The sequence below is a fragment of the Mesoplodon densirostris genome, chromosome 3 (genome assembly GCF_025265405.1).
Source record: "Mesoplodon densirostris isolate mMesDen1 chromosome 3, mMesDen1 primary haplotype, whole genome shotgun sequence".
Classification (NCBI taxonomy): Eukaryota; Metazoa; Chordata; class Mammalia; order Artiodactyla; family Ziphiidae; genus Mesoplodon; species Mesoplodon densirostris.
In genome coordinates this window covers 57,379,065-57,398,090 of record NC_082663.1, presented here as the reverse complement: position 1 = coordinate 57,398,090, position 19,026 = coordinate 57,379,065, and the positions used below count along the sequence as shown (strand labels likewise).

At 38.0% G+C, this 19,026-nt stretch overlaps 1 protein-coding gene across 3 annotated transcripts in view; it reads right to left on the bottom strand.

The window, feature by feature from the left end:
- BDP1 (B double prime 1, subunit of RNA polymerase III transcription initiation factor IIIB) overlaps window positions 1–19,026 on the bottom strand; it is a 100,730-nt gene that overhangs the window by 26,364 nt on the left and 55,340 nt on the right. For 2 of the 3 annotated variants that reach the window (XM_060093011.1, XM_060093013.1), the window contains 5 exons: window positions 18,405–18,530; window positions 13,799–13,835; window positions 13,224–13,316; window positions 11,694–11,916; window positions 11,184–11,338 (listed from right to left, as the gene is read on the bottom strand). In XM_060093011.1, coding sequence (XP_059948994.1) covers window positions 11,184–11,338; window positions 11,694–11,916; window positions 13,224–13,316; window positions 13,799–13,835; window positions 18,405–18,530 — 634 coding nt within the window. The remainder of the gene's footprint in view (window positions 1–11,183; window positions 11,339–11,693; window positions 11,917–13,223; window positions 13,317–13,798; window positions 13,836–18,404; window positions 18,531–19,026) is intronic. The other variant, XM_060093012.1, reaches the window with a different exon arrangement.

Here is a 19,026-nt window from a genome sequence, read left to right as displayed (position 1 = left end):
CCGCCGCCACCGCCGCCGCCGCCGCCGCGGCCCGCCGCCGCCGCCGCCGCCGCCGCCGCGGCCCGCCGCCGCCGCCGCCGCCGCCGCCGCCGCGGCCCGCCTGCCGCCGCCCGCCGCCGCCGCCGCCGAGGCCCGCTGCCGCCGCCGCCCCCGCGGCCCGCCACCGCCGCTGCCTGCCGCCGCCCGCCGCCGCCGCAGCCGCGGGGCCTGTGTGCGAGCGCGGGTCACTGTCCGCCCCGCCTTCCGGGGGACCTGTGCACCCCGCCACTGCCGGGGTCCCGAGACCCGTGGACGGCTTTCCCGGGAAAGCGCACGGAGCGCCACGGGCTGCTGCAACGTCACGCTGGCCTCTGCCGCCGCAGGCCCGCCCCACACTGCGCGCCCCTCCCTCCCCTCTGCATGAGTGAGCCAGAGCCCCCGAATCAGCGGCTCCTTTAAACCCGTCCTGTCTGAGCGAAGAACGGACGCCCTCCGGCGACCTACGCACAGAGGCGGGGCCAGGTCCAAGGCTGATACCCGGGAGCTGTGAGAGCAGAGTCAGGGAAATCTCTCTGTGCAGCCTCGGAGGCAGCGGATTAAAGCTCCACGGTCCATTTGATGTGCCCTGCGTCTGTGGAGTGCATGAATGGACAGCGAATCATCCCAAATTGAGGAAGTGGACTTTGAGGACAAGATTTAAGACTTTCCCCCCTTTTCCTCTTTTTACAACGAATTATTCCAAAGTAAGGAGGTGGACTTAGAGAGCAAGATTTCAGACTTCTTGCCCTTTTCCTCTTTTTACAACGAATTATCCCAAATTGAGGAGGTGGGCTTGGAGAGCAAGATTTTTGATTTTTCCCCCTGCTCTCTTTTTGTGAATGTGTATGTGTAATCTTCTGTGTAAGATTCTCTCTGTATAGCTTTGCTTCCACCATATGTCCCAGGGTTCTATCGGTCCGTTTTTTTTTTTTTTTTTTTCAATAATTACTTTCTAATTTTAATAACGCTACTATATTTCATACTTTACTCTATTTTACTTTACCTGCTCTTTCTTTTGTTCCTACCTTCCCTTCCTCCCTCCCTCCCTCCGCTCTTCCTTTCCTTCTTTCTTTTTCTTTCCTCCCTCCCTCCCACCCTTCTTCTTTCCACTTTCTTTTTCTTTCCTTCCTCCCTCCCTCCCTCCTGTCTTTCTTTCTTTCTTTCCTTCCTCCCTCCCTCCTCCCTTCTTCCATTCACTCTTCCTTTTGCTTTCATTGCCCCCTCCCTCCCTCCTTTCTTTCCTTCTTTCTTTCCATCCTTCCTCACTCCCTCCCTCCTTTCTTTCTTTCTTCCTTCCTTCCTTCCTTTCTTCCCTTCTTCCTTTCTTTCCCTCTCTCTTTCTTTCTTCTACTAATTCTTTCTTTCTGCTTTTTCTCCCTGTTATTCTGAGCTGGGTGGATGAAAGGCTCTTGGTGCTGCAGCCAGGAGCCAGTGCTGTGCCTCTGAAGTGGGAGAGCCAACTTCAGGACACGGGTCCACAAGAGACCTCCCAGCTCCACATAATATCAAGCAGCGAAAATCTCCCAGAGATCTCCATCCCAACACCAGCACCCAGCTTCAGTCAACGACCAGCAAGCTACAGTGCTGGTCACCCTATGCCAAGCAACTAGCAAGGCAGGAACACAACCCCACCCATTAGCAGAGAAGCTACCTAAAAACATAATAAGGCCATAGGCACCCCAAAACACACCACCAGACGTGGACCTGTCCACCAGAAAGACAAGATCGAGCCTCAACCACCAGAACACAGGCATTACTCCCCCCCACCAGGAAGCCTATACAACCTACTGAAACAACCTTAGCCACTGGGGTCAGACACGAAAAACAACGGGAACTACGAATCTGCAGCCTGCAAAAAGGAGACCCCAAACACAGTAACATAAACAAAATGAGAAGACAGAAAAACACACAGCAGGTGAAGGAGCAAGATAAAAACCTACCAGACCTAACAAATGAAGAGGTAATAGGCAGTCTACCTGAAAAAGAATTCAGAATAATGATGGTAAAGATGATCCAAAATCTTGGAAATAGAATAGACAAAATGCAAGAAACAGTTAACAAGGACCTAGAAGAACTAAAGATGAATCAGGCATCGATTAAAAACACAATACATGAAATAAAAAATACTCTAGATGGGATCAATAGCAGAATAACTGAGGCAGAAGAACGGATAAGTGAGGTGGAAGATAAAATAGTGGAAATAACTGATGCAGAGCAAAATAAAGAAAAAAGAATGAAAAGAACAGAGGACAGTCTCAGAGACCTCTGGGACAACATTAAACGCACCAACATTAGAATTATAGGGGTTCCAGAAGAAGAAGAGAAAAAGAAAGGGACTGAGAAAATATTTGAAGAGATTATAGTTGAAAACTTCCCCAATATGGGAAAGGAAATAGTTAATCAAGTCCAGGAGGCACAGAGAGTCCCATACAGAATAAATCCAAGGAGAAATACACCAAGACACATATTAATCAAACTGTCAAAAATTAAACACAAAGAAATCATATTAAAAGCAGCAAGGGAAAAACAACAAATAACACACAAGGGAATCCCCATCAGGTTAACAGCTGATCTCTCAGCAGAAACTCTACAAGCCAGAAGGGAGTGGCAGGACATAATTAAAGTGATGAAGGAGAGAAACCTGCAGCCAAGATTACTCTACCCAGCAAGGATCTCATTCAGATTTGATGGAGAAATTAAAACCTTTACAGACAAGCAAAAGCTGAGAGAGTTCAGCACCACCAAACCAGCTTTACAACAAATGCTAAAGGAACTTCTCTAGGCAAGAAACACAACAGAAGGAATATACCTACAATAACGAACCCAAAGCAATTAAGGAAATGGGAATAGGAACATACATATCAATAATTACCTTAAATGTAAATGGACTAAATGCTCCCACCAAAAGACACAGAGTGGCTGAATGGATACAAAAACAAGACCCATATATATGCTGTCTACAAGAGACCCACTTCAGACCTAGAGACACATACAGATTGAAAGTAAGGGGATGGAAAAAGATATTCCATGCAAATGGAAATCAAAAGAAAGCTGGAGTAGCAATTCTTATATCAGACAAAATAGACTTTAAAATAAAGACTATTAGAAGAGACAAAGAAGGACACTACATAATGATCAAGGGATCGATCCAAGAAGAAGATATAACAATTGTAAATATTTATGCACCCAACATAGGAGCACCTCAATACATAAGGCAAATACTAACAGCCATAAAAGGGGAAATCGACAGTAACACAATCATAGTAGGGGACTTTAACACCCCACTTTCACCAATGGACAGATCGTCCAAAATGAAAATAAATAAGGAAACACAAGCTTTAAATGATACATTAAACAAGATGGACTTAGTTGATATTTATAGGACATTTCATCCAAAAACAACAGAATACACATTTTTCTCAAGTGCTCATGGAACATTCTCCAGGATAGATCATATCTTGGGTCACAAATCAAGCCTTGGTAAATTTAAGAAAATTGAAATTGTATCAAGTATCTTTTCCGACCACAATGCTATGAGACTAGACATCAATTACAGGAAAAGATCTGTAAAAAATACAAACACATGGAGGCTAAACAATACACTACTCAATAACGAAGTGATCACTGAAGAAATCAGAGAGGAAATTAAAAAATACCTAGAAACAAATGACAATGGAGACACGACAACCCAAAACCTATGGGATGCAGCAAAAGCAGTTCTAAGGGGGAAGTTTATAGCAATACAATCCCACCTTAAGAAACAGGAAACATTTCGAGTAAACAACCTGACCCTGCACCTAAAGCAATTAGAGAAAGAAGAACATAAAACCCCCAAAGCTAGCAGAAGGAAAGAAATCATAAAGATCAGATCAGAAATAAATGAAAAAGAAATGAAGGAAACGATAGCAAAGATCAACCAAACTAAAAGCTGGTTCTTTGAGAAGATAAACAAAATTGACAAACCATTAGCCAGACTCATCAAGAAAAGAAGGGAGAAGACTCAAATCAATAGAATTAGAAATGAAAAAGGAGAAGTAACAACTGACACTGCAGAAATACAAAAGATCATGAGAGATTACTACAAGCAACTCTATGCCAATAAAATGGACAACCTGGAAGAAATGGACAAATTCTTAGAAATGCACAACCTGCCAAGACTGACTCAGGAAGAAATAGAAAATATGAATAGACCAATCACAAGCACTGAAATTGAAACTGTGATTAAAAATCTTCCATCAAACAAAAGCCCAGGACCAGATGGCTTCACAGGCGAATTCTATCAAACATTTAGAGAAGAGCTAACACCCATCCTTCTCAAACTCTTCCAAACAATTTCAGAGGAAGGAACACTCCCAAACTCATTCTACGAGGCCACCATCACCTTGATACCAAAACCAGGCAAGGATGTCACAAAGAAAGAAAACTACAGGCCAATATCACTGATGAACATAGATGCAAAAATCCTCAACAAAATACTAGCAAACAGAATCCAACAGCACATTAAAAGGATCATACACCATGATCAAGTGGGGTTTATTCCAGGAATGCAAGGATTCTTCAATATACGCAAATCAATCAATGTGATACACCATATTAACAAGTTGAAGGAGAAAAACCATATGATCATCTCAATAGATGCAGAGAAAGCTTTCGACAAAATTCAACACCCATTTATGATAAAAACCCTGCAGAAAGTAGGCATAGAGGGAACTTTCCTCAACATAATAAAGGCCATATATGACAAACCCACAGCCAACATTGTCCTCAATGGTGAAAAACTGAAACCATTTCCACTAAGATCAGGAACAAGACAAGGTTGCCCACTCTCACCACTCTTATTCAACCTAGTTTTGGAAGTTTTAGCCACAGCAATCAGAGAAGAAAAGGAAATAAAAGGAATCCAAATCGGAAAAGAAGAAGTAAAGCTGTCATTGTTTGCAGATGACATGATACTATACATAGAGAATCCTAAAGATGCTACCGAAAAACTACTAGAGCTAATCAATGAATTTGGTAAAGTAGCAGGTTACAAAATTAATGTACAGAAATCTCTGGCATTCCTGTACACTAATGATGAAAAATCTGAAAATGAAATCAAGAAAACACTCCCATTTACCATCGCAACAAAAAGAATAAAATATCTAGGAATAAACCTACCTAAGGAGACAAAAGACCTGTATGCAGAAAATTATAAGACACTGATGAAAGAAATTAAAGATGATACAAACAGATGGAGAGATATACCATGCTCCTGGATTGGAAGAATCAATATTGTGAAAATGACTCTACTACCCAAAGCAATCTACAGATTCAATGCAATCCCTATCAAACTACCACTGGCATTTTTCACAGAACTAGAACAAAAAATTTCAAAATTTGTTTGGAAAAACAAAAGACCCCGAATAGCCAAAGCAATCTTGAGAACGAAAAAAGGAGCTGGAGGAATCAGGCTCCCTGACTTCAGACTATACTACAAAGCTACAGTAATTAAGACAGTGTGGTACTGGCATAAAAACAGAAAGATAGATCAGTGGATCAGGATAGAAAGCCCAGAGATAAACCCACGCACATATGGCCAACTTATCTTTGATAAAGGAGGCAGGACTGTACAGTGGAGAAAGGACAGCCTCTTCAATAAGTGGTGCTGGGAAAACTGGACAGGGACATGTAAAAGTATGAGATTAGATCATTCCCTAACACCATACACAAAAATAAGCTCAAAATGGATTAAAGACTTAAATGTAAGGCCAGAAACTATCAAACTCTTAGAGGAAAACATAGGTAGAACACTCTATGACATAAATCACAGCAAGATCCTTTTGGACCCACCTCCTAGAGAAATGGAAATAAAAACAAAGATAAACACATGGGACCTAATGAAACTTCAAAGCTTTTGCACAGCAAAGGAAACCATAAACAAGACCAAAAGACAACCCTCAGAATGGGAGAAAATATTTGCAAATGAAGCAACTGACAAAGGATTAATCTCCAAAATTTATAAACAGCTCATGCAGCTCAATAACAAAAAAACAAACAACCCAATCCAAAAATGGGCAGAAGACTTAAATAGGCATTTCTCCAAAGAAGATATACAGACTGCCAACAAACACATGAAAGAATGCTCAACATCATTAATCATTAGAGAAATGCAAATCAAAACTACAATGAGATATCATCTCACACCAGTCAGAATGGCCATCATCAAGAAATCTAGAAACAATAAATGCTGGAGAGGGTGTGGAGAAAAGGGAACACTCTTGCACTGCTGGTGGGAATGTGAATTGGTACAGCCACTATGGAGAACAGTATGGAGGTTCCTTAAAAAACTAAAAATAGAACTACCATATGATCCAGCAATCCCACTACTAGGCATATACCCAGAGAAAACCATAATTCAAAAAGAGACATGTACCAAAATGTTCATTGCAGCTCTATTCACAATAGCCCGGAGCTGGAAACAACCTAAGTGTCCATCATCGGATGAATGGATAAAGAAGATGTGGCACATATATACAATGGAATATTACTCAGCCATAAAAAGAAACGAAACTGAGCTTTTTGTAATGAGGTGGATAGACCTAGAGTCTGTCATACAGAGTGAAGTAAGTCAGAAAGAGAAAGACAAATACCGTATGCTAACACATATATATGGAATATAAGAAAAAAAATGTCATGAAGAACCTAGGGGTAAAACGGGAATAAAGACACAGACCTACTTGAGAATGGACTTGAGGTTATGGGGAGGGGGAAGGGTAAGCTGTGACAAAGCGAAAGAGAGGCATGGACATATATACACTACCAAACGTAGGCTAGAAAGATAGTGGGAAGCAGCCGCAGAGCACAGGGAGATCAGCTCGGTGCTTTGTGACTGCCTGGAGGGGAGGGATAGGGAGGGTGGGAGGGAGGGAGATGCATGAGGGAGGGGATGTGGGAACAGATGTATATGTATGACTGATTCACTTTGTTATAAAGCAGAAACTAATAAAAAAAAAAAAAAAAAAAAAAAAAAAAAAAAATGAGCATAGATCTTGAGAGACATTTCTCTAATGAAGATATGCAAATAAGCACATAAAAAGATAGTCAACATCATTAGTGAACAGGGAAATGCAAATCAAAACCACAATGAGACACCGCAGAAATACAAAGGATCATAAGACACTACTACAAACAACTATATGCCAATAAAATGGACAACTTGGAAGAAATGGACAAATTCTTAGAAAGGTACAACCTTCCAAGACTGAACAAGGAAGAAAAAGAAAATATAAACAGACCGATCACAAGTAATGAAATTGAAACTTCAATTAAAAATCTTCCAACAAACAAGAGTCCAGGACCACATGGCTTCACAGGCAAATTCTATCAAACATCTGGAGAAGAGCTAACACCCAGCCTTCTCAAACTCTTCCAAAAAACTACAGAGGAAGGAACACTCCCAAGCTCATTCTATGAAGCCACCATCACCCTGATACCAAAACCAGACAAAGATATCACACACACAAAAAAAGAAAATTACAGTCCAATATCACTGATGAACATAGATGCAAAAATCCTCAACAAAATACTAGCAAACAGAATCCAACAACACATTAAAAGGATCATACACCATGATCAAGTGGGATTTATCCCAGGGATGCAAGGATTCTTCAGTATTCGCAAATCAATCAATGTGATACACCATATTAACAAATTAAAGAATAAAAACCATATGATCATCTCATGAGATGCAGAAAAAGCTTTTGACAAAATTCAACACCCATTTATGATAAAAACTCTCCAGAAAGTGGGCATAGAGGGAACCTACCTCAACATAATAAAGGCTGTATATGACAAACCCACAGCAAACATCATTCTCAATGGTGAAAAACTGAAAGCATTTCCTCTAAGATCAGGAACAAGACAAGGATTTCCACTCTCACCATGATTATTCAACATAATTTTGGAAGTCCTAGCCATGGCAATCAGAGAAGAAAAAGAAAGAGAAGGAATCCAAATTGGAAAAGAAGTAAAACTGTCACTGTTTGCAGATGACATGATACTACACATAGAGAATCCTAAAGATGCCACCAGAACTACTACTAGAGCTAATCAATGAATGTGGTAAAGCTGCAGGACACAAAATTAATGCACAGAAGTCTCTTGCATTCTTATACACTAACAACAAAAGATCCGAAAGAGAAATTAAGGAAACAATCCCATTTACCACTGCAACAAAAAGAATAAAATACCTAGGAATAAGCCTACCTAAGGAGGTAAAGACCTGTACTCAGAAAACTATAAGACACTGATGAAAGAAATCAAAAATGACACAAACAGAGAGATATACCATGTTCTTGGATTGGAAGAATAAATATTGTCAAAATAACTATACTACCCAAAGCAATCTACAGATTCAATGCAATCCCTAGCAAATTACCAATGGCATTTTTCAGAGAATTAGAGCAAAACATTTTACAATTTATATGGAAACACAAAAGACCCCGAATAGCCAAAGCAATCTTGAAAAAGAAAAATGGAGCTGGAAGAACCAGGCTCCCTCACTTCCGACTATACTACAAAGCTACAATACTCAAGACAGTATGGTACTGGCACAAAAACAGAAATATAGATCAGTGGTACCGGATAGAAAGCCCAGAGATGAACCAACACACCTATGTTTACCTAATCTATGACAAAGTAGGCGAGACTATACAATGGGGAAAAGACAGTCTCTTCAATAAGTGGTGCTGGGAAAACTGGACAGCTACATATAAAAGAATGAAATTAGAATACTCCCTAACACGATACACAAACGTAAACTCAAAATGGATTAAAGTCCTAAATGTAAAACCAGACACTATAAAACTCTTAGAGGAAAACATAGGAAGAACACTCTTTGACATAAATCACAGCAAGATCTTTTTTACTCACCTCCTAGAATAATGACTATAAAAACAAAAATAAACAAATGGGACCTAATTAAACTTAGCTTTTGCACAGCAAAGGAAACCATAAACGAAACAGAAAGACAACCCTCTGAAAGGGAGAAAATATTTGCAAACAAAGCAACTGACAAGGGAATAATCTCCAAAATATACTAACAGCTCATGAAGCTCAGTATCAAAAAAAAACAAACAACCCAATCAAAAAATGGGCAGAAGACCTAAATAGGCATTTCTCCAAAGAAGACATACAGATGGCCAAGAGGCACATAAAAAGATGCTCAACATCACTAATTATTAGAGAAGTGCAGATCAAGACTACAATGGGGTATCACCTCACACCGGTCAGAATGGCCATTATCAAAAAATCTACAAACAGTAAATGCTGGAGAGGGTGTGGAGAAAAGGGAACTCTCTTGCTCTGCTGGTCGGAATGTAAATTGATACAGCCACAATGGAGAACAGTATGGAGGTTCCCTACAAAACTAAAAATAGAACTACAGAACAACCCAACAATCCCACTACTGGACATATACCCTGAGAAAATCATAATTCACAAAGACACATGTACCCCAATGTTCATTGCAGCACTATTTACAATAGCCAGGACATGGAAGCAACATAAACGTCCATGAACAGATGCATGGATAAAGAAGATGTGGTACATATATACAATGGAATATTACTCAGCCATAAAAAGGAACAAAATTGGGTCATTTGTAGAGACGTGGGTGGACCTAGAATCTGTCATACAGAGTGAAGTAAGTCAGAAAGAAAAAAATATTGTATATTTGAATGCATATACGTGGAATCTAGAAAAATGGTACAGACGAACCTATTTGCAGGGCAGGAATAGAGACACAGACGTAGAGAACAGACGGACGTGTGGACATGGGCGGGGGAGCAAGGGTGGGTAGAATGAATTGGGAGATTGGGACTGACATATATACACTACCATGTGTAAAACAGATAGCTAGTGGGAACCTGCTGTATAGTGCAGGGAGCTCAGCTCAGTGTTCTGTGGTGACCTAGATGGGTGGGATGGTGGGGGGAGGGAGGTCCAAGAGGGAGGGGATATATGTATACATATAGCTGATTCACTTCGTTGTACAGCAAAAACACAACATTGTAAAGCAATTATACCCCAATTAAAACACACATACACACACAATGAGATAGCACTTCACACCCACTAGGATAGCTATACTCAAAGAGACAAAGAATAACAAGTGTCTGGGAGGATGCAGAGAAACTGAAACCCTCACCAAATGTTGGTGAAAATATAAAATGGTGTAGCCACTTTTGTAACAGTTTGGCAGTTCCTCAAAAGGTTAAACACAGGATTACCACATGACCCAACAATTCTACTTGTAGGTATAAACCCAAGAGAAATAAAAATATATGTCCATACAACAACTTATAAATGACTGTTCTTAGCAGCATTATTTATAATATGCAAACGTTGAATATACTAACCATTGAATTGTATACTTTTTTTTTTGGCCACTCAGCACAGTTTATGGGATCTTAGTTCCCTGACCAGGGATCGAACCCGTGCCCCTGCAGTGGAAGCACAGAGTCCTAACCACCAGACCACCAGGGAAATCCTGACTTGTACACTTTAAATGGGTGAATTCTATGGTATGTGAATTATCTCAATAAAAATGTTATTTTTAAGAAGCGCTGAATAGTATATATGATATAGTATACATATATTTTTGTTCTTGCTGAAAGGAATATACATGTGTATACATATATATGTATGTGTGCATGTATATATATGGGTGCTTGTGTGTATATACACACACCCTTATTTAGATGCTTATGTGTATAAAACATTTTTAGAAGTCTACAATAAAAACTGATACTGGAAATGGGATTAGGGGCTGGGAACCAAGGAAGAGGGAGGTTTTAAAATTCTTGACTTTTGGGTACTGTCTTATTTTTTGCCACATGCATGTATGCCTAAGAGATGTTTGCTTGAGTATTCATGTATAAACACACACAGAAAAAAATATATATGAAGAGAAAGTTTGATCAAGTAAATATAGTGAAAGGGTAATAATTACTGAAACTAGTTGGTGGGTTTATGGGTATTTATTTTATAGCTCATTCTACTTTCTGTATGTTTTAACTTTTTAATAGTTAAAATAATTGTAACAACTGAATATTCCATTTGAAATGCTAATGAAATTTCTTGGGTCAAAGTAATTTTGTAACTTTCAAGGGAACAATAAAGTTTACCTCTTTGAATTTCCACTTCTCCTTTAGTTACAAACAAACTGGGAACTTCCTGATGAGCACCAAACCTGCTGGTCCCTAAAATTTTCTTAAGATTTGGCTTAGGCTTGGCAAATCTCCTTCTCATTCTCAAATTATTGGTCACTTTTGAAGCTGTCCTAGAAAGAGATGGGAAGAAAGAGAAATTAATCAACTGTGTAAGAATTCTCTCAGGATTCTGTGTAAGAATCTGGACGATGTCTGTAAAACTGGGACTATATTTACATAAAACTGTTTCAATAATGCTTAAAACACCCATTGTGGTAATTTTAATATGCAAACCATTAAACTAAAATCAAAATCTGCTAAACCTTACTTTAAAGGGTGAAAAATTAGCACTGCCCACCTTACATTTATTTGTTACTCAAAGCTATTGGCCAAATTGATGGTTGGTTTATATATATTTATTAATTGAACACTAATTTATTTTATAAAACTCAAAAAACAATAATAGTTTAATAAAGCAAAATAAACCTGGATGATATAGAGTTTTCCTTTACTTCTTCCATTAAACCAATTTCTTCTTTAGTACTTTGTTCATCCAATATAATCTTGTTTTCTTCTACTGATGGAGATGTACTACGGATAGATGAAGAAGGTTCCTGACATTCATGAACAATTTTGAGATTTGTATTATCTGGGCAAAAAGGAATTTGGCTTTTATCATTTGAATGAATATCAGGAAGTACACATACTCCTATTGCAGAAAAAAACAGAAAATTAAAATTGACCAAATACAAATAGATGTCCAAATAAGTCCTTCAACATGCAGCAATGGTAAAATTCTATGTTATTTTTATTTTTAATTTTTTTTTTTCTGGCCGCACCACGTGGCATGCAGAATCTTAGTTCCCCAACCAGGGATTGAACCCGTGCCCCCTTCAGTGGAAGCGGGGAGTCTTAACCACTGGACCGCCAGGGAATTCCCTAATTTTTTTTTTTTTGAGTAAACAATGTGTTAAAGATTTTTTCAATTCATTAGAAGAGGACCAGCAGAATGATAAAATGGGTAAAACACATTTGAGAAGCTATCTATGTTATTTTTAAAGTCTGCTCTTTTTGGCTCCAAGTTTAAATTTATGACCTGATATTTCACGCCAGAGATTTGATATGTTCTAAGTTTAATAATTCTTATAGACTAAAACTTTTCTGTTATTATAATTAAAAATAAATCTTTTTGTTACTTTCAGTAACTATATAACCTCAGATGAATTTCCAGATAGGATTATCTTCATTTATAATTTTTTAAAACCTGTATTTTACGTTCTAGACATTTGTGACAGGCTACAATGCAATACTCTGCCATTGAAAAAGGAGCCCTATAGGGAACACAAATCAGAGACTTTCCTGATAAATATATAGTTATGGGCCAAGAAATCTGACACTTAAAACAAATGGCAGGTCACTCATCAGCAGTTAAAATGATTAACAGGATTATAAGTAACATGATTATCCATTTAATGTAAAGTAGAAGGTACTTTGATAATAAAGACCATAGCCTAAAATAAAATACTAAGAGTCTGGGTTGACATATTTTTTGGTTCAGTCCAAACTAACAGAATAGTCTAAACTAAATTATCTCAATGACTACTATTACCCCTTCATACTGTATTTGACTGTCATGTAATTGTGAAGACTATCTAAAGCAGTGGCTCCTTCGCCAAAGGAACGTGTGAAGAGATCAGTGATCAAGGAGTTCAGTTAACCAATGATGTTTATGATGATAAAGGTAGAGGATTCACTAGATTAACTATTCTACAAATACAAATTATCCTTAATAAACCCAGTGCACTATATGGAAATGGAGGCCATTAGAGGGCTAAGTAAGTAGTAAGTAGGATGGATCAATGCATACATATTACCTTTTCTGGAAAAATAACACAGTGATGCCAACTTCAAATGTAAAAGGCAGATATTCACTTAATATTCAAATATGGGTATATTTCTTAAAAGTTGGATTTTAAAGGTTTCTTTTTTTTGGTAGGACTTATCTTTTATTCTTACCATCACTCTGTTCTGTACTGATCTCTGACTGCAACACCAGACCTCCCATGGTAAGTAAAGTGATGGCAGCTTCAGTGCTTCCATCGTTGGTACCTTGTGAAAAACCAGATCAACATTAAAATAGAAGAATGAATCGGGAAATTTATGTTTGGTTGCTCAGAAAAGAATTTAATTTAGGTGTTTATCCTCTAGTAACAAGTTTCAAAACCCTCCATACCACTAACCCCTTACTAGGGTAGTGTTTCATTCAGCTTATATACTATAAATAGAGCATCAACTGTTGACTTTTACTCACTGAAAATGCCTCCTTCTTGTTAAATAACTTAATACCTTCAAAGGAAATACATCTGTGCAAATCAGAGAAAATAAATACTTCTTTATCAAATATTTAATCACTCTCTAAAGCAGCATTCCAAGAACCCAAGTTTCTCCTGGAGATAACATATTCAAACTGCTGGACCTTTTCATTCAATTCTCCAGCAAACTGACTCATTTACTAATTACCACCACTATTAAATCACTCTGTTCATTGGTGTTAACCAAGTATTTTTAGCTGTTTCCTTATTAACAGTTACCTGTTTCAGCTTGGGAATGTTCACCTGTGGTCATTTCCTAAAAGAGGAAAAGAAAAGTAATAGCTTAGGTATTTTCCCAAACACATGTTCCATATCTCAAAGCACTACATTTTACAGGTCTTTCTATGCTTTTGGTTACAATGGAGTGGAAATTTATAATTATTCATAAAATTTCATAAACAAGAACAGAAATCATTTAAAAGCCAAATATTTTCATCTCTTGCTCCTTCTTTTACCTTTTGCTTGTATTATACGCAAATTTTAATTCTCATCATATGCAACAAGCATCTGCCTTTCTTCTTCAATTTCATAATCCTTCAACTTTAGTCACATCTGCTGCTAGTTTTGACTCAATGGAAACCAAGGTCTGAACAATATCACAAAGTTTTTACACTACTAGGTGGCTTAAAAATTAAATGAATTTTAATAAATTAAGAAGGTATAGGATCTATGTCCAGCATGACAGCATGAGGAGCTCTGCTGACCCTCTCCCCAATGAAACTGGTAAAATTTATTAAAGAACCACCATTTAAAGCCTCTGGAAATGGTCCTAAGGGCAAAAGATGCACATATATTCGATAAAATTGTTGAAAATTCAGTAACAAAGGTGAAAATCTGTGGTATTTGAGCTAAGACTGCTTTTTCCCTCCTTCCAGCTCAGTGAGGCAGACTCCACCTCAGACTGCTGCAGCCAGGAAAACAGGGTCCTTCTCCCTGCAGGCCCCACTTGGAGGGCTTTCAGCTCCTAATATCACAAGAACCTCGTGTCAGATTCATCAGAGATAATAGGCCAGTATCTATTATGATATGGACAAAAAAATCCCCAATAAAATACTAGCAAACTGAATCCAACAACATATAAAAATTATATGCCATGGGGACTTCCCTGGTGGTCCAGTGGTAAAGAATCCATCTTCCAATGCAGGGGACGGGGGTTAGATCCCTGGCCGGGGAACTAAGATCCCACATTTTGCGGGGCAACTAAGCCCGCGTGCCACAACTACTGGGCTCACGTGCCTCAACAAGAGAGTCCCCGTGCCACAAACTATGGAGCCTACGCGCCTTGGAGCCCACGTGCCACAACGAAGACCTGACGCAGCCAAAAAAATAAAGAAAATAAATAAATATCAAAAAAAATTATATGCCATGACTAAGTAGAATTTATCCGAGGGATGCAACTTTTGGTTTAATACCCAAAATTCAATCAATGTAATACATCGTATCAATACAATAAAAGACAATTACATGATCGTCTCAAGAGATGCAGAAAAAGCATATGACAAATTCCAACACTCTTTCATGATAAAACACTCACACAAACTAGGAACAGAATGGAACTTTTTCAATTTGAAAAAGGGCATCTATGAAAAAAACTACATCTAACATCAAACTTAATGGTGAAAGACTGGATGCTTTCCCCTACTTTTATTCAACATTGTACTGGAGTTCTAGACAGGGTAATTAGGCAAGAAAAGAAATAAAAGACATCCAGGCTGGAATGTGTTATAAACTGAATTATGTCTTTCAGAAAGATATGTTGAAGTCTTAACCCCCAGTACTGTGAAGGTGACCTTATTTGGAAATAGAGTCTTCCTAGATGTAATCAAGTGAAATGAGGTTATAGTGGATTAGGGTTAGCCTTAATCCAGTAAGACTGGTGTCCTTAAAAGAAAAGAAACACAGACACGCATACAGGGACAACACCATGTGGCAATGGAGGCAAAGGTTGGACTTGTGTTGCCAGAAGCCAAGGAATGACACGGAATGCCAGCAACTGCCAGAAGGTAAGAGAAAGTCCCAAGATGATTTCTACCTCAGAGCCACCAGAAGCACCCATCACCAGGGGCATCTTGATTTTGGAATTCTAGCCTCTAGAACTATGACAGGATAAATTTCTGTGGTTTTAAGCCACCCAGTTCGTGGTACTTTGTTACAGCAGCCCTACAAAAGTAATACAGAAAGACAGAAGTAAAACTATCTCTATTCACATATGCCATGATCTTATATGTAGAAAATCCTAAGGAATCCACTAAAAAACTATTAGAATAAATGAGTCCAGCAAAGTTGCAGGATACAAGACCAATATATAAAAATCAAACGTATTCCCATAAACTTGCAATAAACAAACCAAAAATGAAATTAAGGAAACAATTCCATTCACAATAGCATCAAAAATAATAATATACTTGAAAATGAAGTTAAGGAAATGCAAAGCTCATACTCTGAAAACTACAAAACATTGTTGAAAGAAATCAAAGAAGAGTGAAGTAAATGGGAAAATATCCCATGTTCATTGACTGAAAGACTCAAACATTGTTAAGAGGGCAACACCTGCTCCCCTACCTGATCTACAGATTCAGTGCAATCCCAACGAGAATCTCAGCTGATGTCTTTGTACAAACTGACAAGTTGATTTCAAAATTCATATGGAATTGCAAGGGACCCGTGATAGCCAAAATAAAATAGGATAAAACAGAATAAAATAGGATGACTTACACTTATTAATTCCAAAACTTATTACAAAGCAACAAATCAACAGAGCCTCACCAGCATAAAGACAGACAAATAAATCAATGGAATAGAATTGAGAGTCCACATATCTTCAGCCAACGAATTTTTGACAAAAATAAAAGACCATTCAATAGGGAAAGAACAGTTTTTTCAAAGAAATGGTGCAACAACTAGATAGTCATATGCAAAAGAATGAAGTGGGACTCTAATCTCACACCATATAAAAAATTAACTCAAAATGGGGAGAATTCCCTGGCAGTCCAACAGTTAGCACTTGGTGCTTCCACTGCTGGGGGCCCGGGTTCAATCCCTGGTCGGAGAACTAAGATCCCGCAAGCTGTGTGGCATGGCCAAAAAAAAAAAAAAAAAAAAATTAACTCAAAATGGATTAAAGACTTAAATGTAAAACAGGATAAACCTTCATGATCTTGGCTTTGGGAAAGGATTCTTAGATATGACAACAAAAGCATGAGCAACAAAAGAAAAAATAGATAAATGAAGTCCAAGTACTCTAAAGCAGTGGTCTGCAACCTTTTTGGCACCAGTGACCGGTTTCGTGGAAGACAATTTTTCCATGGATGGGGGAGGAGGGCGGATGGTTCAGGTGGTAATGAAAGTGATGGGGAGCGATGGGGAGTGGCAGGTGAAGCTTCACTTGCTCACCTCCTACTGTGTGGCCCGGTTCCTAACAGGCCGCGGACCTGTACCAGTACACGGCCCAGGGGTTGGGGACTCCTGCTCTAAAGGAAGCCATCAAGAAAATGAAAAGACAACCCACAGAATGAGAAAAAATATCTGAAAATCACATATACGATTAGGAACTTGTATCCAGAATATAAAAAAATTCTTACAACTCAATAAAAAAAAAGACAAATAGACCAAAAAATTTTTTAAATGGGCAAAGACTCCAAATAGACATTTCTCCAAAGAAGATATAAAAATAGCCAATAAAAGCATGTGAAAAGATGCTCAACATCATTAATCATTAGGGAATGCAAATCAAAACCATAATGAGGTACCATTTCACACCTACTAGGATGGTTAGATCCAAAAAATCAAATAAATATTGTCAGGATGTGAAGAAATTGGAGCCCTCATACACTGCTGGTGGGAATATAAAATGGTGCAGCAGCTTTGGAAAGCAGTTTGCTAGTTCCTCAAATGATTAAACAAAGTTACCATATGACACAGCAATTATACTCCTAGGAATGTACCCAAGAAAATGAAAACATATGTCCATACAGAAACTTGTACACAAATGTTTATAGCAGCATTATTTATAATGGCCAAAAGATGGAAACAACCTATATGTCCATGAACAGATGAATGAATAAAGGAAATGTAGTATATTCATATGGAATATGATTTGACCACAAAGAGGAATGAAGTACTGATACATGGTACAACATGAATGAACCTTGAAAACACTAGACTAAGTGAAAGAAACCAGGCACAAAGGACCATACTGTGTGTATATATCTCCAGAATAGAGAAATCTATAGAGACAAAAAGTAGATCATTGGTTGCCTAGGCCTGGGGAAGGCTGGAAGGAAATAGGGGAACAACTGCCACTGGGCATAAGTCTTCTTTCTGAGGTGATGAAAAAGTTCTAAAATTGTGCATATAGCTGTAAATACACTAAAAGCCATTGAATTATACACTTTAAATGGATGAACTGTATAGTGTATGAATTGTATCTTAATAAAACTGTTTTTGAAAAAGTTGTAAGTCTTCATTTACAAAAACAAGATAAATACCAACTAAATAAGGAAAAGTGCCAAGCAAAAGGCAACTAAATATGTTTTAAATAATTTACATTTAGTATATATTTAATGCATCAGAATTTTAACATAAGTCTGTGAAGATATTGAGCTACTCCCACACACAGGAATCTATGCTTTTCAAGTCAAATATAAAAATCTATAAATTATTCACTAGTTTCTACCATTCATACTTACAGCTCCTAGAAATAATAGAATAATTTCTATCATACTAGTTAAGAACCATCTGTAAACCTAAAGCTTTTCAAAATAAACTTAGCCTTTTGAAAGTAAACAAAAAATTAAAGACAAAACATATTAAAATGGATGCTTACAACTGATAATGCATTCAAATTTTCTTCTTGTTTCATTTCCTGAGTAGTCAAATCTACGTTTGATGACAGATGATGTTCCACAACAGCTATGCATCCTACATCTGGGATATTCATGGGTATTTCAAGCTGTCAAAAAGAAAAGTTTCATTATTTCATTTTGGCATACTATCACAGAAAAACAAAATGAGGCATAAAATAAAATATTAAACTGAAGAAATAATTCACATTTATACATGATTTAAAAAACTGAAATATAGTAATTCTTAAACTGATTGACATCAGCTTGGCAAAAGTGAAACATTTAATGTTTTTGAGGGGTCTGTGATTCTTACAAACAATAAGCAAAACTTCCAGAGCTAATCGACTTAGTACCTAGCATTTCATTTTCCATTATCCCCAGTTTGTCCCTAATTTCCCACAGTTTCTCTCATCAGTCTGTCAACATTTATGAAATGCCTCCTAAAAACTAGAGGGCTACAGGTACAAGAATACAAAGCTCAATAAGACAAGTCGGTCCCTGCCTGCAAGGAACTCACAATCTAAGAAAAACAGACATGTAATCAACTATACACTGTTCCAAGTGCTATCATAGAGATGAGTTGAAAGCACTTAAAAAGATTTA